This window comes from Culex pipiens, chromosome 1 (assembly GCF_016801865.2).
Source record: "Culex pipiens pallens isolate TS chromosome 1, TS_CPP_V2, whole genome shotgun sequence".
Classification (NCBI taxonomy): Eukaryota; Metazoa; Arthropoda; class Insecta; order Diptera; family Culicidae; genus Culex; species Culex pipiens.
In genome coordinates, this window is record NC_068937.1 from 106,146,900 (window position 1) to 106,172,097 (window position 25,198).

At 35.7% G+C, this 25,198-nt stretch overlaps 1 protein-coding gene across 3 annotated transcripts in view; it reads left to right on the forward strand.

Moving 5' to 3' along the window:
* The first annotated feature begins 113 nt into the window (after nucleotides 1-113).
* LOC120428908 (sodium-coupled monocarboxylate transporter 1) overlaps nucleotides 114-25,198 on the forward strand; it is a 30,642-nt gene continuing 5,557 nt past the window's right edge. Inside the window, exon 1 of one of the 3 annotated variants that reach the window (XM_039594050.2) lies at nucleotides 114-490. In XM_039594050.2, coding sequence (XP_039449984.1) covers nucleotides 488-490 — 3 coding nt within the window. In that variant the 5' untranslated portion in view covers nucleotides 114-487. Of the gene's footprint in view, nucleotides 491-13,202; nucleotides 13,418-22,935; nucleotides 23,104-25,198 lie in introns of those variants that run through there. The other 2 variants (XM_039594051.2, XM_039594049.2) reach the window with 2 other exon arrangements.

Genomic DNA, 25,198 nt, shown 5'->3' on the forward strand with positions numbered 1-25,198 from the left:
AGTGGTGTTACGTGGACCTCCAAAAGGGAATTGTGATAAACTATCGTGTGATAGTTTCCGCTGCCGCTGACTGTCTGTCTATCGGTTGCTCGAGCTCGGTTGCAGTTTGAACGGCGACTAGTCCGGCAGTCATGCTGTTGACTTGGGCCGGAGAACACGCTCGTCGCTTGCAAACCCACGGGGATTTGATTTGATTAAGTTGTTATCAGCCGTCGGTTGGAAACCGTTTCGCGTGGAGTTTTGTTTTTTCGAGTGACATGGTACAAAGTAACCAGCTATAGTGTGCAAAAAAGGAGGTTAAATTATTCGGTTGAATATAATCAACAGCAGAGCTAATTGGATCAAAAAACGACACGTGCCCGTAATTGCCGGTTCTTCGCGAAAATAAGCTAATTGAAGGGCCTTGGCTTAGGCGTGGTGCAGTCCCAGTTCCGATTCGGAGTCGGAGTTTTTATTGGACGAGTAGCTGATATCAAATTGGTTCAAAATGGTAAGTGCATTGAACGTGGCGTTGACCCGGTGAAATTGTAAAAGCAAAAAACCAAATTGAGCCACAAAAGTTGTGAATCATTTCATCTGAATATATGGACAGGTAAATTTGTTTGAGGATAATAGAAACTCAGCATTGAGTATGAATGGAATAGTAACAAGTCTGGGCAGTAATAAATGTTGCAAAGATTATTCAAATAATTTGTATTCCTACAATAACCAACCATTATTCTACATATTCTCAATGCATGAGAAAGTATTAAATAGAAAATAACTAGAATCACAACCAATTCGAAAAAAAAAAATAATAATTGTGGAACCGAATGATTGATCTAAAATATAAAAATGTAAATAACATTTTACACTAGTTCAGTTGTTTTGCAATCATTAGTTTTCAAAAAATGTAAGATTTGACGAAAACAAAAATGTAAACGAAAAAAACTTTTTGCGATACTAAACATTGAACATTTTCAAAAAAGTAAAGGATTTTTAAATCAACCCAAACATGATAAAAATGATTTCAATCGCAGGGGAATGCATTTTAAATTGATTTCAGCTGATTTCACTTAAATTTCCAATAAAATTTTGAAGTTTTTTGAAAAAATATTTTTTGACCACTGATTTTCCGGACCAATTTTGGGGGATGACAAAAACTGTAATAAAAATTTGTACCAGCCTAAAGATTAAAAAATAAAATTGGATCAAAAAAAAAAACTTTTTTGAAAGTTTATGCTTATTAAAGGTTAAAGAAATGTAAAACATTTTTAATCACGACATATTAAAAGGCTTATAAACAAATAATAAGAATTTACTTTAGTCAGCCTACCAGGTGCATACCTCCTCTCATGGTACTTTTTCTCTCAAAAAACCCTGTTGCCACCATTATAAATACCATCATCTTGTAGGCAATTTCTTTCTGAACAATTTTGCTTTTCGAACAATTTGTTTTTGTCACTTCAGTACGAATATACAACCATTTCAGTAAATTAAAAATAGCAAATTTTCTAAATTTCCTATGAAAAATCAAATTATAAAAAAAATTCTTCTTAATTTAAAAAAATAAACATATGTTTCAATGTCAGTAATATTTTTTTATGAAAAAGCGGTTTTCAGTTTTGAAAAAAAAAAAATGTTACTGTTGTACTAAAGGCGGTAAATTCAAAATGCTTTTCTGGCGATTACGTCATATTGTTAAATCAATGAAAATTATTGATTTTGCCTGTAAATTGCTGTTATATAACAATTCAAAAGGTTTGGAAACTTTTTAATACTGGCAGTAGCTGAAGCAGTGATGTGAGTGTTATCTATCCATGTCGTGCTAACTTGTCGCACGTGCATTTTGAGCCAAATTGAGTTAAGAACGCCATTTTGTGCAGCTCCCATTGCCTCAACATTTGACCTTCACAGATCCCCAAAATTCGATTTAAATCCTGAGATATTGAATAAAAACTGAAAAAAAAAACTCCGTGCATTTTTGTCATTTTTCATATAAAAGAAGTTTCAATCTTGTCGTGCTGATGTAAGTGCGACAAAGTTTCAAAGGGAAATGAGTCAGAACGCGTTTGACACAAGTATACACCCGACTACTGAAAACTATTATAACTCGGGACTCCGGCAACTAAATTCAAACAAACTTTGGGACAATGCTCAGAACTGTCAGCAAAAGAAAACCTGTTTTTTTATTCTTAACTTATTTTTATTAGGCCCTTTTAGGTGCTGTGACCAGGTTAGGACCGAGGATCGGTTAACAACTAATGATAATATAAAAATAACAAAAATAACTCCTTAAACTCCGTACTTCGAGATCACGTAACTGACTAGGGTTACTTGGTCCAAGCGGGTCTTGCAAGTCTTGAACCTGCCGATGTACTCGGAGAAAATGCCCCACAGCTCAGCCGAACTGTAGAGCACCTTCCCGTCTTCCTCCTCCGTGGCTCCGCCGTCTCGGGAGCCACTGCTTCTTTTGCTGCTTTCTGCGGGTCGAGGGCGATCCTTTGATTTTCCATCCGGAACTGCGCCCGGCAGCGGAGGGAACTCCGCCGGCGTGAACGCCGGAACTGCTGGGCTCTGCTTTTCCGCCTTCCGCACCAGCGGTTTTGGTTTCGACGCCTGCTGTCGCCGCTTGGGGCAGCTGCGGTTCGTGGCTTCGTGGGCTCCAGAGCAGTTGGCACACCAAACTTTACGCAGTAGGCCTGGCCGCTTTAACCTCTGTGATGTTTCAATGCATTCCGATGCAATGGCGCACTACACTGCCCCTGATCGCATAAATGTCCCATATGCATTTTCATCGCTTTTGAGTTATTGATGCAGTTTGGTTCAAAATCGTGTGCTCTTTCAGGAAAGCATACAACATCCAGTACATTGTTCTAGAAATCAGGAGGAAATCCAGGTTTTTCGCGAAAGCTTAACACGTAGCCTTATGTGTGAGACAAACTTCAAATGCGTGTTTCTCAGTTTGCTGTTTTTGCATATGGGACATTTATGTGAACATGGGCAGTACAGATGTTAATAAATGACAAGAATAGTGCTAGGCGTCATCTAACCTAAGGCACTCTCCAGGATCCCTTCGAAAGATTGAATGCGCTAGGGTTTGATTAGATAAGATTAGATTAGATTAGAAATATGAACATGTATAATTTCCAAAAATACAGCATCGAAGATGACCTCACATTAAAAACCATTTAAACCTCGCAAAATAAAGTTAGTAAAAGGGAAAGAATTCAAATTTATTGAAGTAGTCACTTTTGATGGATTTTTAATGGCTCGGTCAATAACGGTCACTGTGCTGTGATCAAATAGTGAGCTTGTGAAATTGTGTAAAATTTAGCAACTGTAATTTGTCTTGCAATTGTTCCAGATATTTTCAATTGCTCAGCAAATTCATTAAGCTGTTAAAAAACTTTAGATTAACGTCATCAGGGGTGACATTGGGTCAGGAGGTAAGATTGGTTTATTCAAAAATGCTGAAATTTGTATGACACAATCTCAAATCTGATGATGATATTTATCTAGAGTTATTTTTTGAAAAGGTCCGATAAGCCTATATATTTATAGGACCTATTAGAAAAAAATTAGATTTCAACTTCTACATGCAATTTTTGAGTATTTCAAGTTTAATAAGTTCACTGTAAATTTCCAATGTTAAACGTACAGGTCATGACCGCATGTACTTCCAAAAACATAATCCAATGTCGCGCACTTTAATCGATCCATCAACCGATCGATCTATCCATCGATCGTGGTGGTGGTGTTGAACTCTGTGGGCTCAGAGTGGAAATTTCCATCAAGTTCTTCGCTGGTTGTGGTTCGTCGATGGTCAGCCTTCGCATACACGCCATAACAGAAGCATAATGTTGATGGACAGTATGCTCGGCCGGTAAAGGGTATCAGCAGGGTGATGCCGTAGTAGTGCTGGGAAGGTTGTTGGCAATATGTTAGTGTTGATAGATGAATATTGATATTCTTTGATCTTTAAATATAACCTTACATTGATAAATAAGGTTGTTTACAGGAATTAGGTTGTTTTTATTGTACAATTGAATGATATTTTTTATCACGTTTCACTTCCAATTTCAATACAATATTGATTATGGTTAAACCGCGTCACAAATATATTATTTCAGTTCCCAGTTGAAATAATGTTTACTCCAATGTTTGTTCATTGCCTTTGATCAAGTTTGCTTATATTTAAATATGGACAGTATGCACATAATCAAAGAATTCTCCAGTGCAGTTTTATCATACGTTGCCTTCCGCATTGGAATAACACAGTAGTTACATCTGTACTAATTATAGCAAAGCAGGTTAGAATTAATACACTCAACCCCCGGTGGTTGGTCACTTTTTCGTTTGACACCTTTTTAGTTTGTACCCCGTTAGTTGGTCAAAGTCAAACTAAAAAGTGACGAACTGTCACTTTTTACACGGTGCTCACGCACACTATCAAAACAAACTTTTGATAGTGTATGTAAACTCCGAGTAAAAGGGGTGTCAAACTAAAAAGTGACCCCGTTCGTTTGACAACAGTTGGTGTCAAACCATCGGGGTTTGAGTGTATATTTTTTTCAATTACAGTCCAGACTCTATTATCCCATGTCATCAGAAAAAAATCCCATCGGATAATAATCGAATATAATCGAATAATTCAAAATTAGGCTATTCAAAAAATCAATGGATTGTTAAAACAAGTACTCTTCTACTGTTACCAACCTGAAAATTATCAAAATACTTCACCGTCACATGTGAGTATCTCGCTGACCGCGCCAAATTGATTGAGTCCTGGGCGTGCTCTATCAGACTCGTGCATCTCGTGTGTGTGTGTGTGTGTGTGTGTGTGTGTGTGTGTGTGTGTGTATGTGACCAAACTTTTTTTTTGTTTGGCTCTCTTTCTAAGAGCCTCCCCTCATAACAATGTTATCAACCCACTTTACTTCCAAATGGTGGGACCAACATATTATCGAAACCGGTTTCCACGACGCGTGATTTTGATAAGGGGTGAAGTGAATGGGAGACAGTGGTTTGCACAGTTGTCGAAAAATGTTCAAAAGTACCTCTAAATTAATCAAATTTCTTTGGAAAAGGGAAATAAAAAATATGTAAATTAGATTTGAAATTCAATGTTTGCATTATTTTGCCCACTTCAAACTAACCTTCGATCACTATCCAAAAGGGGCTCGATGGGTGACAAATTAGTCGTTATCGCCATGGTTCGTTGACAAGCTATCTCATCTCTCAGACGGAATGGCTTTCGGTCAAGCATGCTATCATCAATGGGAATAGTGATGTGATAATGAATGGAGAAGCACTTGGCCAACAATCACAGTTTGAGTGTATTTCGCATGGTGCAGCACGTGCTGTAAACATTGAGCTTTGTTTTGACGCTCTTTTGATGGTGGTTGAGCGGAAATCGGAGGCTCGATCAATCTTTTACGGGAGATATGGTTTTGACAAACAGGAAGAGCAATGTGCGCAGTTTGATTTGCATTTATTATTTGATTGCAGTTCTAGATTAAATTTTCAAAACAAGCTATCCCTCATGTGTTTCCTATGCAGATAGGGCCTTTTGAAAATTAAATCGAGAGTTCTCAGGTACATTTGGTGATAATTTAATTGGTAAATAAAGGTTATTCAATTGATCGGATCTGCTCAAATCAATCAATATTGATATGCAGCGAGTTTTTGCTGCTAAGAGATAAAATTGCAGAGTATTGCAATTCAAATCTTTGATCTAAGCTTTGACATAATCTAATGAAAAAATAAGCAAAATAAAGAAGTCATAAGACCATTTATTCAGTACAAATTTGATTAGTCGCTGCAAGTTTCGTAATGTTTGATTTCCTTAGAACAAAACAAACAAAAATAAAATCAATGAGGCATGCAAATCTTATGCAAATCTTTTTGCCTTCCTCACTGAGGTAAGGCTATAATCCTGCTCTAAAATTGAACTTTTTATTTAAAGCTCGAAAACCCACCTTGATGTATACATATCGACTCAGAATCGAAAACTGAACAAATGTCTGTGTGTATGTGTGTGTGTATGTGACCAATAATGTCACTCAGTTTTCTCAGCACTGATTGAACCGATTTTGACCAAACCAGTCGCATTGGACTTGGTTTAAGGTCCCATACGGTGCTATTGAATTGTTTGAAGTTTCGCTAAGTAATTCAAAAGTTATGTATAAAAATGTGTTTTCGCATATTTTCGGAAGTTGAATAAATGGCAGTAAACTGAAACAAACATCATCATGTTATAAATCGTTAGTTAGGTAATTGAAAGACCTTTCCAACGAGTCCAAAACATTGAAGATCTGGCAACCCTGTCTCGAGTTCTGACCACTTAAGTGATATTTATGTACTTTTTTGTAGCCGGATCTCACTTAAATGTATGTAAACAATGTCCGGATCCATCATCCGACCCATCGTTGGTTAGGTAATCGAGAGACCTTTTCAACGAGTCCACAACATTGAAGATCTGCCAACCCTGTATCAAGCTATGACCACTTATGATGCCACTTATGAGCCCTTGAGTGATATGTGTGTTTTTTGTATTCCGGAACTTGACGAAATTAGACCAAATTTGTATCCAAACCCATCATATCACATATCACCCATTGTTGGAAAAGAGTGAGGAAGGCACTAACCACATAGGTGGATTAAGTTAGTTTTTTTACAAAAACACACTTTTGCGTTGTTGTGCACTTTTACTCAAATATTTTACAAAATACCTTAATGTTATTTTTAAAGCACAAAAATTTAAACAGTGTAGAGGAATATATATTGAACAGTTTTCAATTCGTTATTCTATGAATTTCGATTTGTATGAAACAAATATAGCTTTGCTCTCTGAATCCTTGACTCATTTTGGGTTATTTTAATGTTTAAAAATATTTGCAGCAATCTTCATTTTATGTATGACCAATATGCTTTTTTAACCTTTTTCCAAACAAAACTGTATCACTGAAAAAATCACAATTGCATGCTTCCACATTTATTTAAAAAATCAATTTTAATCAAGTTCCTTAAGTAAAAAAAGTAAAAACTGATGCAATATTTCATGAACAGCCTAATTGGGCAGGTTTGGTGCATCTTTACTTTTCTACACTACCTCAACTAAGCTTGAAAAAGTGTAATTACAATGGAAAAGAGATAAATTTCAACAGTTAAAGAGTTAAAATTAAACATTTTTCTGATATAAAATATGTACTTAATCCCAAAAGAGGTAGCAGAGTCCAGACACAATTATCCGAAGCCTCGATTATTCGATGTAACATGGACATTTTTTCGTATTTTTTATTTTATCTCTTTAAACTTCCAATTTTAAAATATCCAAACACTTAAGAGCATTTATGGGTCAACGACCCAAAACAAGAAAATAGTTTTTCATGTTTTGATTATCCCAAGTGAAATTTTCCCGAGGACTTAGTTTGTAAATTATGCTAACTTTCAAAAAGAGTTGCTGTACAGTTGAAAAAAAGATTAATTTGAATGGTTAAAGATGTGATGATTGAATATTCCCTCTTTTTGAGCAATTTTATCTAAAAAAAATGTGTCAGAAGTGAAATTCAACAAAAAGTGTTGAAAATTTTACCAGTTCCTGATGTAAAATTACACATTTTTTGCAACACTCTTTCATGAAAATTATCACATTTCTAAGTCCCTCTTAACTATGTTAAATTATCAATTTTAGAAAAAACCTACTTGCAATATGCTAAAAACTAAAAATACACCTCAATTTGTTTGATATTTTCATCAGTAACAATATAATTAAGTTGAAATTCCACCGAGTGTAATTTTCCGGCAAATCTCCGATAGTTGAGCGTTTAATACGAAGCTTTTATTTCAAAATGCTTTCATATTGGAATACATAAAAAAAAGCAAAGCAATCCACTTTAACGACCCCCGGGTCTTTTGTGGTCTCTGTTGCAAGTTTCTGCTCATTTCTAGGCGTCCTAGGATGGTTATGTGTGGTGAGTCACCCAAAACCTCTTTTACGCAAATGGACCGACGTTTTACTTCCCCATCCGATAGAAGGCCATGAGGATAAGGCAGGAATCGAACCCGCGCCCCTAGCAACTTGGGAATCGGCCGCCGAAGCCGCTAACCACCGCGCCACGAGGCCTTTGGAATACATATTCAGACCAAATTCAAAACTGTATTTTTTGCTTTTTTTTTATTTTGGATGCTTTCGGATACACGAGGTGTTCCGCTTCATCAGTCACAATGGTGGTTTAATGAAGTGATCCTATCGCACATGCCTTGGCAAACATGCGTCAATGGGAGGAGGACACAGGCAAGAGTTCTGGAAACCTTGCCAATTTTCTTCCCAAAAATTATTTTTATTCTTCAGCAGCAGTTTTTTTCCTTGAGAGCATTTCTTTTTTGCCACACCACAATGAACCAAAATGAGTGTGTACTAAGAAAAAAAGAAAACAAAAAAACGTGGGAGAGACGCAAAAGTTTGTCTAGACGAAGCCGGTTATCAGCGCTGGCGATCGAAATGAGATGCTTTGTGTTTGGTGTTAGGTTAGTAGCAGCGATGAAAAGCTCCCAGTTTTGCTTAGTCACCTCATCATATCCAGCGGCAAAGCTGTTTTTTAATCGACGCATTCCCGTGGCAGGTGAAAATTTGCCCAGCTGAGGGATGTAGTTTGCTTTGGGTCAAGTTCAAACCAGATTCTGGTGGGGTGAGGGAGATTACATTTGAAGAAGGTTTTTTTTAAATTCACAGCAAAAAGTGTTGTGAATTAAAATTTTAAGAAAACACAGACAACAATAGAATTTGGTAAAAATAGTACACAACTTTACCATAACATGGTTTCAGATAAAAAATGAATAAAAAATGGTTGTTAATCATTTCTTCTTTTTCATTCAGATAAGTGAATCCCATAGTCAACCAACCATGATAAACCATCCCTCGGAAGTGGTTTGACAATAGACATCGCTAACGACCTACCATTTGTTAGCTGCCATCTGGTCCATTGAAAAACAACGCTCGATTTTACATGGTAGGGGGAGAGGGGGTAATATGCACCCCCGGGGCAAATTGCACCCCCTGCTTTTCTCGGTATTTGGAAGAATTTACGGGGAAAAAATCATAGAAATTGGAAGCTTAACGTTGCTAAAACATGCTGGAAAAAATTGAGCATCGTAGTATAAAAACAGCTTAAGTTATTTGCAAAACTTTAAAATGTTGTGTTTTCATCTAATTTTCATTGAACTTTCATTATGATTTTTGGACATTATAAAAAGCATTTATTGTTATTGTAAGTGTTGAGGTGTATAGTTTTTGCCATAATCTTCACAATTCTGTAGATAGATGAGTCCAAAAACATCAAAAAATGCATTTTTTTATTAAATTTTCTGCAAAAAACGTGGTCGGGGCAAAATGCACCGCTGTGAAGCTCCTTTGTAAAAACAGCGGTGTCATCTAGTGGTGACTAGTGAAAACTGCTTTTACCCGGTGCATTTTGCCCCATGTTGTGGTGCATTTTGCCCCGTTGTTGTAGTGCATATTGCCCCAATGTTGCGGTGCATATTGCCCCGCATGGGTGTTTGAAATGAATCAAAAATGTTTTTAGAAATTTGATATTTTCGAACAATTTTGAGTTTTTTTAAGACTTTTTTCTCATGGATGACGAAGAATAATAGTTGTTTTAGAACATCGAACAAAATTCTTCCACAGTAATGCTGTAATGGTTGAGAAATCACAGTTTTCCCTTAGGGGGTGCATATTACCCCCTCTCCCCCTAATAGCTAATATTCATTCGAAAAAAAAAAAAACGTTTGATGAAATGACGTAAAAGAGCGATGCGTCAATTTTGACGCTCAATAGGTCGATGTTCGCTAACATGTAAAGTGTAAAACCAGTTTTCAACTTGTAGGTTAGTTTAAATGCGAATAAACTTTGCACGAATTGTGGTTTGGTTGAGCGTGTCGAGAACAGAACACTGATGAAGTCTGCAAGTAGTAGACGAAATAAGATATTAAAAATATATAGCGGAATTAAAAGGAACAACTCGTCTTTTTGTATTCATAGTTTGCACGAATCAAAATTCAAACTGAATGAGTGAGTCATTGTCCCCAAGGACGATTTTGATAACTGAAGAGACCATAAACAATATATATACCATCGTTTGCAAAAGTGCAGATAACACTTTCGCAACATCTTTATGGTTGGAAATTACATGGTTTACGAACGGCAAAGATAAGATTTTTCCCACTAGCCCTGCCGTTTGGAAATTTTCACAGTTCCACAACGATAAGGGTTTCCTATCAGCCCTACGGCTGGGAATTCCTTTGATCGTTCAAAACCACGTGTTAAATTGTTCCTATTTGTTGCTATACGCATTGAAATGCCAAATTCAACAACGAGATTGTCTCAATGAAAAAAGAGTTTATGAAGATTTAGAATTCCTGTTAATGTGTGATATTTAAGACCTCAGGTAACGTCAGCTGATGGAAAACGGGACAGGACTCTCAATATTGTTTACGTTGAATATTAGAAAAAGTGTTTATCGCTTCGCTTCGCTAGTGGCAAGTGGAAAGCATTTTTGCTTGCCAATCCAAAGGGCAGGGGATTGAACCCCGTCGTGAACATTCATGTTTTTCATTAATTCCAATTCAATGAGTCCAGAACTTTCTCGTTGGGGGCAGATGGGAATCGAACCCAGGACCATTCGCTTACAAAGCGAACATCGTAACCATTCAGCCACGACTGCTCCCCCAATATTAGAAAAAGTGTTTATCTAGCATAAAAGGGCTTTTTTCCTGAGCAATTTTATTTGGTTATGAATCAAACTTTTTTTTTTATCATAAACAACTTTGTTAAATGAGTGTAAAAAAGTGACTGAAGTCACTCACACAATATTTCTAATCTAATCTAATCTAATCTAGTCACTCACACAATATTTTTCAAAAAATTGTACACATGTGAAAATTGAAAGTTTGACAAAAACCTTATACTAAGTTTTGTTCAGAACTCATGCAAAAACCTTATACTAAGTTTTGTTCAGAACTCATGCTGAACATTTTGCCAAAAAAGCTCATGAATTATGATTTCTATTAAAAGTTCCATAACAAATTCTTAAACAAAATGCAGAAGTAGGGCAAAAACATATGTACACCTTTCGAAATATAAACAGAACCATAACTTTTTATTGATAAATCTCCATTACTCGAGTGTCCCTACCCCAAATAGTCATGCTTGAGTAATTTAGTAAAGAAATTTTATTGAATATAAAGGAAATTCTATATAAAACTTATCTAAACTTGATTTTGCAAAATTAATTCAACTTAATGTCAATATATTACCGTAGATTTGCTAAATAAACATTTTGGAGTGGATATAACAACGTTTTGGGGGCCTGTGGGTCGATAGAATTGATTTTTCGTTTAAATTTCGTACCAACCTGGTATAACGTCGTCATCCGGGATCCGAACTGGTCTACGTTTCACAAGTCTTCCTATGTGCCATCGGAAATGGCATAACATTTCCGATCTTTTGATACCTAAACATTTTTTGACACCAAAAATTTTCAAACTAATTTTTCAAAGAGGTCAGAAATTTCACAATATTTAATTTTCAACATTTAGAAATTGAACCGTTATTTGCTGAGAAACATTTGTTTTTTTATTGTTTTTCTTTTTTCCGTTGTATCTCGGCAACCAGAGCTTCAATTTTCAATGTCCCTAAAAAAATATTTTCGGAAATAATTACTCATGGGCACTATTATAAAAAATCGAAAAACTGAGCACTTTTATTTAAAATATAACTTTAGGTGATCATATCGTGAAAACGGTGCACTTAAATAAAATTTTTGTTAAGTAATTTTCGATTGCAACTCCGATATTACATGAAAAACTATAGTCAACAAAATTATTGTATAAGATTTTTTTTTTATAAGACCAAAACTTGGCTCAATTTTTTTTTGTCAACACTTTCTTTTATGGCTTGAGTTGAGAGTATTTTTAGTAAATCATATTGAAAAATAGCAAAATACGATTTTTTGGTAATTGTTTCTTTTTCTTGAAAAATAGTTTAAAAATCGGCAAAAATAGTTTTTCCTCTTATCCAATTTTCTGAATAGTCCTCATCAATATCTAAAACTTTTCCAAAGACATAAAATCGATCATAAAATTCTTTAAAAAGATACATATTTTCAAATATTTGTACCCAAACAAAATGTTTTGTTTGAGCCAATTAAAAAAAAAAAAAACATACAGATAAATCGATTTCCGGGATTCTGTGAGAATTTCTCATTAAGTGATACTTGAGACTAATTACTATAAAATAGTCAAAATAGTCAGCTTAATTTAATTATTTTTGTACTTGTTATGCTAAAAAAAATTTTTATCAAAAGGTTAAACCTTACGTTCGACTTCATGTGAGCTTGTCATTTTCACAGCAAAACAATTCAATTAATTTTTTCTTGCGTTTCAGTCAAATTGATTATTGATTTCTAGCTGTTTGGGGTTTAACAGTGTCCTGATATTTTAGGTGGCTTCGACACAGAAGGTGAGTCATAGTATATGTATTATAGTAACGTGATGTTTTTTTTTTTATTTTATAAAATAATTGTCCAAATCGGTATTTGACAAGTAAGCATGGCAGGAACGAATTGACGTACATTTTTACTTCCACTTGTGGGCACTTGAAAACACTAAATTGAATTGAAGACTAGACCAGTGGAAATTTTTACACACTTATAAACTGCTACTTAAGCCTGATTGTTTTATTCTTCTCAAACAGTGTTCAAAATGTGTGCCAAACGTCTCAACTTCAAGTGAACCACCAAGCATGCAAATATCAAAATTTTCCGGATCACGAGCCCGGCGAGTGTTCCGGCTGTCACTCGGTTGGCGCATGGAACCAATCCCTTCCAGCCTGCATCCACCCGCTTGATTGACAGAACCATGGTGGAGTGATTTTGGTTCCGATGGCACAGAACAATTCAAGCCACGGGCTTCGAAGGCAGGTTTCGATAAGGCCACATGTCGCGTGTACCGTTTGATAGCCGCGTGTCTGCCCACAGCAGTCCTTTTCGGTTGACCAATCGGCTGGACTTCGGGGTGTGGGCGGGAGTATCTGGGCTTATCACACACCGAAGATGCTGCCGACTTCGTGCCCAAGGTAGGTTCGTCGGCTACGCCATGGGCACCGAACGGGTGACGTCTTTGGTTCGAGCCCCGTCGCCAGCTTGTATAAATATTGGCATATTATTCGAAGCCATTGTCAATTTGAAACAGTTTTGCAATAAGGTTGTACGTGGTGCTACGCGGCTGCTGGTGATAACTAGCTGATTCTGGAGTGATTCTTGGAAGAAGCTGTGATTTGTTACATTTGAAAATTTAAGTGATTGGTGCAGAAGATTGTGTTTCTTGTTGGACGAAAATCAAATTTGTTGGAAAAAGTGCTGACATCCAAACAAAAGTGAGTCGAATAATTAATATCAGGTGTTTTTAAAAAAAAATCGGAACAATTCTTAACCATGGAAAATCCTGTACAAAAAAGAAGTAATACATTGTCGATGTTATCAAACTTTTTTTAGTTTCTAACTAGAACCTCAATTGACGTAATAGATGCTCAATGAATAAATGATTTACCGCCTTGTACTGGGTAAACCTGAATGAATACTTACTACGCACAGTTTTTGCACGATGCCAAAGGAACAACCTTACATGTGTAATTAATAATACACATCTTACAAAATAATTACTGCATCACTTGATCTGTTTGATCTGGATAAAAGCTAACGTAGCGTAACTATGTGAACTTGTGTCTGGCGTGCAGCAAGTTTAAGTTCAACTCTTAAGTTTATTGTATTGTATCTTGAAAATTTTAGCGGCGGGCGCTATAAAATTCTTTGTGTAAATATGGGTATTCGGCGCCGTCGCTCCGTGCCATACTTTCATACACTTAGGAGCCCAGGGCGGCGAAGTCCTTGCTGAATTTCAATGTTGCAAATGTTTTTCAAAGTAAATGGCCTCCTCCAACCTTAATTTTTCTTGTTTCCTTGATTAATCAATAGTGAGGAGTGCATAATTTTAGTTCTTATACATGAAAAAGAAAAAAATCTGATTCAAGTTGAACTAAAGGTGTCTAAGAAATGGCGTCCCGTTTCACACTTGAAGCCGCTGTGGAATATATTTTTCAATATTTTTTTTACGATCTATATAGTTTAAGATTAAATAGTAATTTGATAATTTGATGCCTTAACGATACTTTTGCATCTAAGGGCCAATCAATGCCAAAATTAAAATCATTGTTTAGTGGCCTAGAATATTAAATTGCTTTCGAAAAACGTCGCAATGCAGGAATTCACAGTCAATGGAAGTTACAGAAACATTTGAATACATTCAGACTGGCGCCAAATCTCGTTGAAAAATAAAAGAAACTAATTTTTTCCTCCATTCTATCCCTCAACTCATCCACCTAATCTAATCAAACAGGAAACATTACCAGACTTCGGTCTAACTTGGGCAACTCGTTCTTTTTTTGTTATTTAAAAACCTTACGGCTATGCTCCAAACCAAAAGTTTGCTATTTGTTATGTTTTTCCATAATTTCGATTCTCTTGATCTCGATTGGCAAGGTTTTTTTTATGCAAGATAAGTCTTCCTACACCGAAAAAAAAATACAACTTTAGCAAACATTTGTTCAGGTGCTTCAGAAATCTTGGGGTTTCTTGCAGTCAAAACATTTGCATTAATTTCGCCATATTTGTTTTTCTATCAGTACAGTAAAACGGTATGATTCATCTTTTTGATTGAAGATCATTTTGAATTTGAATTTTGTTTAGTCAATCAAATGTGCTTTTCCTCACAATGGTCATGCTTGACTCGATTACTTAACCAAATCAAAGTTATCTCTATTAGCGCTAAACCCAATTCACAGAACATCTGCAATGGGTTCAAGTGAAAAGCTTTCCCACTGCAGTAGTTTTAACCGCACCCCGTCAGGTAGTTACTCTCTAATCCAAGAACAAACGGCGGCCATCGGTAACTGGAACCGACCGGCAGCCGCAGTGCGCCAAGGTTTAAATTGGAAGAGTCAATGTTGTGCTTCGTGTCCATCCTCATCGCTCGAGTGGCTACCAACGCAGATAGGGGGTAAACATTGACAAATCTGACACTTTCTCGTGCTATCGCAAGGTCTGGCGTTGATGTAAACGTGTTGAGTCACGTTTCACAAGTTCATGGAAGATCTGGCTGCGCTAGGATTGTGTCTTGGACGTGTGTCATAATAATTGCAAGCAGTTTATGATTTGTTAGAAGCTGCTAATGGTGAAAAGTGTTTCAAGTTTTTCCAAAGAAGTGATGTGATGAAATCATACTTAATCAAACAATAAACGATGATTTTTTTCAATCGACTTCATTAAGAATCGATTACATTACTAGCACATCGTAGTTACATGGAATTGACGTGGCGCCACGCACCAAACAACGTGTTCCGGACATGGTCGTTGAGGGGGTTTTTCTGTCACATCAGTCACGAACTCTTTTTGTTGAGATTACTAGGTGGCATCTTAATTACTGGATAATCGGACACGCTGCAGTGAAAGAGAGAGCTGAATTAGCTCCGGTTTGGGTAGAAGAATGAATTGTTTTGCGTCATTCTGTGAAACCTAGTCTTCTAATGAATCGCATTATGTAACCTTTGAGGTAAAATTGGAAGCTTTTGAAATGGCAATGTACCGTTATGCTTAAATTTCGTGCACATCAAACGATGATGAAAACTACTATACACCATGTGTTAAACCATTTCTCTACTTTTTGTCACGAAATTAGTCACACCTTCAATACGCGTCTAATAATCGTATTGTCACAACAATTTTGCCCACAAATCACCACTCAGTCTGGCCGGTGTTACTGTCTGGTGGCGACAGTGTCTTGCGAACCTTCGAGGTGAACGGACACTAGAGCTGCGGTATTTTTTACTACCTAAGCTCAGAGTTATTTCAAACAAAATTCACAGTCTTTTTAAAGACTACCTGAGTTACTTTCCAAAATTCTAAACAGTCAATGAAGAAAAAATCAAACGGGAATATTTCTCGCTTTGGTTTGACTTCTCAATTTTATCTGATTCATTTCAACAGAAATGAAATCAACAATTTGAAACTTTTGGACAAAGTTCAGTTTTTGTTCCATGTACGGGTAAAGTGGGAGCATTTTAAGAAACATGGCGGTAATGGCCAGAATCTGACCCAGTGCCGGCGTTGCCAGGCATTCGGTCACGGTACTGATCATTGCGCCATGGTTCCAAAATGCATGGTTTGCGGGGATTCTTCTCACGACAAGGACAATTGTCCCGTGAAAGAAGTCACCCAATTTAAATGTGCAAATTGTGGTGGAAATCACAAATCAAATTTCTGGGATTGCCCCATCAGAAAAAAGGTTTTGGATTCTCGTGCTAGGCATCAGCCGAAATCCAAACCGAAATTTTCTCAAAGTCAGGTTGTACCTGCATCTTTAAATCAAACGTTCGTGCTGTCTCACTCGAACAATGCTAGAAATACCCCTACCGTGGAAAAGTTAGGTAACACTAATGGTATTTCTTATGCCAACGTCGTTTCGGGTTCGGGTTCATCCACGAATTTTAAATCCTCTACCAATCTTCAAATTGGGCAGGTACCTCAAATTTCATTTGAAAATTTTTCTGCTGGCAACGCTTTGGGATCTTCTGATCTCGGCGATGTTACGTTTGAAAAAATGACTTTTTTGCAAAACTCACTGTTTGGTTTGATTCAAACAATGAGTAATGCTACATCCATGATGGAAGCAATCCAGATTGGATTAAAATTTGCGAATGATGTTGTTCTTACCCTGAAGTTTAATCATGGATCTAAGTAATTCCATCAATATTATGAATTTTAATGCTCGCTCTTTAAAAGCGAAAGAAAATGAATTTTTCAACTTTTTACGAGTTCATAACGTGCATGTTGCTGTTATAACCGAAACATTTTTAAAAACTGGCACTTCTTTGAAAAGTGATCCAGATTATAAAGTTATAACCAATAACAGAATGAATCGAAATGGCGGTGGAGTTGCAATAGTTATCCACCGTAGTATGACTTATAGCACGTTACGTGACTTTAAGTTAAAAGTTATTGAAAGTTTGGGCATTGAACTTGAAACTTCTTTTGGGAAAATTATGATTGCAGCTGCATATTTGCCTTTCCAATGCACTGGGGAAAATAAAAATTATTTCAAAGGGGATTTGAATAAACTTACTCGGCATAGATCTCGATTTTTGATCATCGGTGATTTTAATGCCAAACACCAATCTTGGAATAATTCAAAAGTAAATTCCAATGGTAAAATTCTATTCAGAGATTGCACTTCTGGTCTTTATTCGGTTTTATACCCGAATGGGCCAACTTGCTTTTCTTCTGTTAGAAATCCATCAACAATTGATTTGGTTTTGACAAATCAAAGTCAGTATTGTGGTCCTTTAGTGACTCATGCTGATTTTGATTCTGATCATCTTCCAGTAACTTTTTCACTTTCTCATGAAGCAGTTACCAGACCCAATAGTTCTGTGTTTAATTACCACAAAGCTAATTGGGACAGGTATCAGCATCATATTGAGAATAATTTAAATCATGATTTTGTTTTAGAAACCAAAGCTGATATTGATTCAGCCTTGGAATCTTTAACTAATGCAATTTTGGATGCTAGGAATATTGCTATTCCTAAAGTCCAAGTCAAATTTGATTCTCCCATTATTGATGACGATCTTCAGCTTTTGATTCGTCTGAAAAATGTTCGCCGAAGACAGTATCAACGTTCTCGTGATCCTGCACTGAAGCGAATTCAAAAAGATTTGCAAAAGGTTATTGACCACAGATTCACTCTCCTGCGAAATGAAAAGTTCGCAAGAGATGTCGAACAAATTAAACCTTATTCCAAACCTTTTTGGAAACTTTCAAAGGTTCTTAAGAAACCTCAAAAACCAATCCCTTCTTTAAAAGATGGTGATAATATTCTATTAACTAATGGGGAGAAAGCTCAAAAACTTGCTCAGCAGTTTGAGAGTGCTCATAATTTCAACTTAAATGTTTTGAGTCCTATTGAAGATCAAATTTCAATAGAATTTCAGAATATTGTTGATCAAGAATTTTCATCAGATGAAGTTTTTAATACAGATCTGAATGAAATAAAATCTATTATCAAAAAATTTAAAAATATGAAAGCCCCTGGTGAGGATGGCATTTTTTACATTTTAATTAAAAAATTACCTGAAGCAACTTTAAGTAGCTTGGTCAAAATTTGCAACAAATGTTTTGATTTGGCATACTTTCCCAGTAGTTGGAAAAATGCCAAAGTAGTTCCGATTTTGAAACCGGATAAAAATCCTGCTGAAGCCTCAAGCTATCGGCCCATTAGTTTGCTTTCATCTATTAGTAAATTATTCGAAAGAATAATTCTTAATAGAATGATGACGCACATTAATGAAAATTCAATTTTCGCTGATGAGCAGTTTGGATTTCGCCTTGGGCATTCAACTACTCATCAGTTGTTGAGAGTTTCAAATTTGATTCGAAGCAACAAATCTGAGGGCTATTCTACTGGCGCTGCTCTTCTAGACATAGAAAAAGCATTTGACAGTGTTTGGCATAAAGGTTTGATTGCGAAATTAAAAAGGTTTAATTTTCCGATTTATATCGTGAAAATTATCCAAATTATTTGACGGATCGTACTCTGCAGGTATGTTATCAGAATAGCAAATCTGATCAACTACCTGTACGTGCCGGCGTCCCTCAAGGAAGCATTTTGGGTCCAATTTTATACAATATTTTTACTTCTGACTTGCCTGATTTGCCCCCAGGATGTCAGAAATCACTTTTTGCTGATGATACAAGCATCTCCGCCAAAGGTAGAAGCCTTCGTGTCATCACAAGAAGATTACAAAAAAGCTTGGATATTTTCAATTCTTATTTGAAAGAATGGAAAATTACTCCAAATGCTGCAAAAACTCAACTTATTATTTTCCCTCACAAACCAAGGGCTGATTTTCTTAAACCAAAAAGTCATCACATTATAAAGATGAATGAGGTAAATTTAAAGTGGGAGGATAAAGTGAAATATCTTGGACTTGCTTTTGACAAAAACCTTACTTACAAGGATCACATTGAAAGTATCCAGGTTAAATGTAACAAATATATTAAATGTTTGTATCCACTTATAAACAGGAATTCTAGACTTTGTCTCAAGAATAAACTGTTAATTTATAAACAAATTTTCAGACCTGCCATGCTTTATGCTGTGCCGATCTGGACAAGCTGTTGCTTAACCAGGAAGAAAAAACTTCAGAGGATTCAGAACAAAATTCTGAAAATGATTCTGAAACTTCCTCCCTGGTTCAGCACCAGTGAACTTCATCAATTAGCCGAAGTTGACACTTTGGATGTTATGTCCAATAAGATAATTGATGCATTTCGACAAAAATCATTGCAGTCTTCAGCTGCATTGATCCGCTCTTTATATAGTTTATAAGTTAGTTTTAAGGTATCCCTTTTCCCTTTTGTACATGTAGGACCTCCTACATTTGAAATCACTGAATAGCGAAAGCTACAATATTTCATGAATAAATGAAAATTACTAGTATTTAAAATTGAGGTGAAAAGTCATCGATTGTGATTGGACACTCAATAATATTTTAACTGAATGAATGTACATGGAAGAGAAAATCAAAATAAATATAAATTAAAAAAAAAAAAAAAAAAAAAAAAACTGTCTGGTGGCGAAAAATGTGCTGGTAATTCAAATTAAGTGCCATTTTAACGAGGTGTCACCCAGTAAACGGTAAAGAGGTGTAGGTGGATGTTGCGCTAGAAAGTGGATTATTAAGAGTATTTAGGTATGGAAATGTTCTGTTTTGTTAGAAGCTTTGTTATGCTTGAAAAAATGTAGTCTTTTGTAAATATTTTGATTTTTTTCATGGAAAATACGCAATTAAAAAAAAACAAGCATTTCAGTTGAGGACATCCTGGTTTCATTAATGACAAACTGTTGACATTTAGATTCTGTTTGCATCCTTTTTTGAGATTATTTTCAACAAATCATTTAGTAAATATTGAAACAGCTTCTAACCTGACGAGGCCGATCGTACGATAATAATTTCGACTAAAATATGAATGATTTAACAGTTTTAAAGCAAAATTTGGAAAAGTTTTTATTTTATTTTTCAGAAAATATTGTTTTTAATTATAAACTAAGTCAAAAAATGTGAAATAAGTCAAGCAAAAAAATTAATCAATGGGTCAGGAGAATCAGGTGAAGTGAGAAAAACAGAGAAAGAGAATCTGTCGTGTGATTAGTGGATCATCGTCACCATTGTGACTATGTGTGCTTGCTGATGCTGTCGGCAGTGTGTGCATCTAATTATTCTCGGTGCTGTATCGCGAGCTTGCATCTAAGTCTCACACACCTCTCCGTATACATCAACAGGAATCTGTTTTTAGCGGGCCCGTCTAATGCCACGGTCAAGTTTATGTACCCATCAGCCCCGCATCACAACAACTGGGGTAAAAAGTGGGAAGTGCATAGCGGTAGAAGTGGGCTTGTGTTTTAGGGAAGTTTTTAAATTAGTTTTTTTTTGTTATGAGAATTTAAGTTGTTTGAAAAGGAGAACTTTTTTTTGTCTAATCTAATGAAATATTATGTATATTTTTTCCTATGACATTTTTCATTATTAATTCGTCCTCACAAGTCTCCACACAATTTTGGAAGCTGTCCATACAAAAAAGGCTTTTAAAATATTTAAAAAAATCTATATCTTGAGAACGTTATTAGTTGCTTAGTACTTGTCAGGAATAAATTGTTACATTCTTTGAAAAAAAATCAATTTTTATTATTCAACTTTTTCACTAACAAAAATTTAGTTGTTCAAAATTAATTTGACAGTGCTGCTTACTCATTAAAATATCAGAATTATAGGAAAATGTAGAAAAAATGAATCCTTAAAGTATGTAACGCTAAAATCTGTCAAAATTAACCCCCCTCTCCCCTATGTCACACTTTGTCACTCTGGCTCCAACCCCCCTCGAAAAATACGTCACGTCAAGTTTGCGTTTTGATTTTTTTTAAGTTTGTTGAAATCACCATCAATAGAATTTTTGAAAATCAGATAATTTAATATTATAAATCTATCATTAAAAACCTGTGTTAGACTTATGAGTTAAGTTTGATTAGATAATTTTTTGTATATATTTAAAGACTGAATTTTCAGTATTCAAGAAGTAATCTAGCGTTACGTCACGGTCTCATTGACCCCCCCCCCTCCCCCCTTGTCACACTTTGTCACGCTTGCTTGCGTGTTATTGAAAAAATAATAGTTTTCTTAGGGAATTTTGAGAATTTGGCATTTTTATTTTACTAAAATGGCGGTACTGAAGCCACAAAAACTAATTGTTAAAAAGCAAAATTGTTAAAAAAAAGTAAGCTACTTGATAATGGTATTGGTTTTAATGCCAAATTTTATGCAAAAATATTCATTTTTCCAACTCTAACATGCTGCCAATGAAAAATTACGACTTCCTGGACCAATATGAATACATAACATTGTATGTAGGATTCCTAACTATGATTTAAAGTGAAATACGGGGCAATTTGAACGCATTTTTCTTGGTTTTAGAACAAAATATATTTTTTTTTAATGAAAACGTACCATTTTTCAGTAAATCGCCAATCGCGAGTTCTAAACGATCTTTGGGAATTTTTCATTGTATGAAAACATTGTTCCTGTGGCAAAAACCTATCGAAATCCGAAGGTTTGCATCACATCGCTTTTTTTTGGGACACACTATTGGATAGGTTATCGAAAGACCTTTCCAACGAGTTCAAAATATTGGCGATCTGGCAACCCTGTTCCAAGTTATGATCACTTAAGTGATATTTATGTACTTTTTTGAAGCCGCATCTTACTTATCTGTATGAAAACTATGTCCGGATCAATCATCCGACCTATCGTTGGCTAGTTTATAAAAAAACCTTTCCAACGAGTCCAAAATATTTACGATCTGGCAACCTTGATGTAAATTTTCTCATGACCTTTTTGTGTGATACATTTTTGGTAATGAGTGAGGAAGGCACCAACCATTAAGGTGGATTTAGTTAGTTTTCATAGTAATAACCACTTAAAATCGTTTTTTGGTTAAAAGCGATGTTTTTTTTTTTCTCTGTAGCAGTCATGACCAAACTTCACCATCTTTGTAAATAGTTTTTTTGTGAAGAGACCAGAAAATATCTTTTTTTTTTATAAAGGATGCGGATATGTTTTGCTATATTTTCAAATTCAAGCAAAAGCTCAACTGTGCCAACAAGCATTTCCCAGTTTTCCTAAGAGAGTGTGACGCACACCGTCAATCGCGAATCCCCTTAAACTGGCTCTGCACGTGGACGGGTCGTTGGTTCTCTCACTAATAGAGCTTGATCACCGATCAGAGTACGACCTGGTCAGCCAGCGACTAGCAGCTTCTACAAATGGCTACAACAATGAATCAAATTGTACCAGAAAAAAAAGATGTCACCTTTGGGGCGGGAGCCCTCCGTCTAATGACCAATGGCGACCATCAGCGACGTTGACTCTCGTGTGCCATTCATTATACGGAGAGTGTGCGATCTGTTCAAGTAGATATTTCGGAAGTACTACACAGTGTGGTGGATTGAATCAAATTGTCCACCCCACTAAAAAGGGCAGCAGCACATGTTGTCCACCACTCTGGGACTAATGAGCTGAACACAACTCAAACAGCTGAATCGTCGCCAGTAGTTGGCTTGGTGGCGAGCGTTGACGAGGACGTGCCTAAATCCGTAACCGTTTGCGGAATCGTGACTGTGAGCAGCAGGATCCGCTTTTCGGGGGGATTTTTCCGGCGCGCAAATTTCGCGAACGATTTCTTCGAGTGAATCCACGATTCTAAGAGGAAGCTGGGCATTGCTTGTGATTAGAGGCAATTGGAAGTAATTTTTCTCACCTCCGGGGGAAGAACAGACACGCCATAATTGCATTGTTGAACGAGAGTACTTGGGTTGACGTTTAGTGTTTTGAGCAAATTTGCCAGCAATTCTTGGTGGCGGTTACGTGAGCTGGTGCTGGGCGCGATGTCGAGACTTGTAAGTTATGACTTGGGTGATGAATCTGAAACCTTAAAAAAATAATCTACTGTTGATGCTTTGAACTTTATATTTTAAAAGGACAACATTTGTGAACGTCCTTCATTACAATGCATAGTTTTTCAAAATCCTATACTTTTATATTAATTTAAAAATGAAAGCACACACAAAAAAATATTTCCGAATGTTACATCATTTATGATGTAGCACTTTTGCACGTCATTAAACATTTAAATTTAAATGCAATTTGATGTAAATTTGCAACAAATTATACGTAAAAACATGATCTTATGTGTGGTTCAACCGTTTACGTCAAATCTCCAGTTTACATCAACTGAGTTTACATGTCATTCATTTTTTCCGTGTCGAGTAAATTCAAATATTTTTTTCTGTGCAGCTCTTTATTCATTTTATTGTCAATAATTGTGTTTTTCTTTGTGTTGTCAAAGATTTTCAAAGTAATGTCCAAACTGAAATCTTAAGGTGCAATTGGACGATAGTTCTTAGACAACTTCTGTTCAATTTAAATCAATGTCCGAGCTAGACAGAATTTTTGCTATCGATCTTTTAATCGTCTGCAAACTGCTTTAGAAAACTCGAGACAAAACTCCCTTTTAATCGTAAGCTTTCATATCGTCAGCTGTGTGCTATCTTGTGACATAGACCATTTTGGTCGAAAATGAGTTAATGATGACGTTTTGCTATACTTAACAAACACTACAAGATGCTTTAACCCGATTTTGGAAACTCGCTTCCGTTTCCCGGATATCGCAATACACACTTGTGACATAGACCAATTTATCATCAAAATGATCGTGCACACTTGTGACACGTCATACATGTTGTTGGAGAATGTGGAAAATTTTTCTTGTTTTTCACAAATTTATGTACACACATACTTTCTAAAGGCAATGCAACCTTTTGTTTTAGAAAATATACTGATTAAGTCGGTTAAACTATTGATTTAAGCCTATTTTAGTTTGTATGGAAATTCTGTGCACACTTGTGACACGTAGTACAATTTTACTTTCGAAACACACTTGTGACACGTGCTTTTCAGATTTTTGTTTACATTATTTACTATAACTTTTAACTGGTGTAACCAAATTAGTTGAAACTTGGAACGTTTGTTAAGCGATAGTGTACGAGCCGATTGCATCAAAAAGTTTGGCTCTATCATTCATAATTTTGAAATTATTTACCAACAAACTTTAAAAATCGATTTTCTCGAAAAGTACTAAATGGTCGTTGTCACAAGATAGCACACAACTGACGATATGATAATATACTTTGAAATCAAGGATGTCAGATGCATAGATTTTGCTGAGTTGCACAGACATTTCGACGTCAACATTTCAAAAAGCATCATGTACAAACTATGCGTTTTGAGAAAAACGCATTTGAATGTTGAGCATCCATTTTCAATTCCCATTTTAAAATAAAAGCAAAACAAGATGTTCTAATGATAAAAAACGATGAAAAACGTTGCTTTTATTGATACTTGATCATCCAAATTCAATGAAACATTATTTCCGTAATTTTATTTGAGAAAAACAAACATAACTTCTTTTGAAACAAGACTTTACTGAAGTAACTTTTGCTCATTTTTGGTGGAGAGGTAGCTTTTTAGGAGTACCGTAAACTGGGGTGACTTTGATAGCCCGGGGTGACTTTGATTGGTTTTTCAAATGCCCGTCAAATTAATATCTAAACATTTTTGAGAATTTTGAGTATGTAAGCATTAAGGGATAGCTTATTATCAAACATATATGCAAAAATTTGACTGTTACATTGGATGTATCAAAATTAGTGGCCAAATCAAATTTCTATCAATGTCACCCAGGGCTATCAAAGTCACCCCAGTTTACGGTACTTTCAGAATATGCAATAATCCAGAAAGTGTCAAAATGTACATGATGCCTTTTGAAATGTTACCGTCGATTTGAGCTTGTTCCAGAAATTTTTTGAGGTGCACAGACTTTTTAAAATCTTCATTAAACTTATTTCGTTAGTCTTTAAATGCTTAAAAACGCAATTTCTGATGGATTTCCATTTGAATTTTAGACAAATGCACAGACCTACACAGACTTTTTAC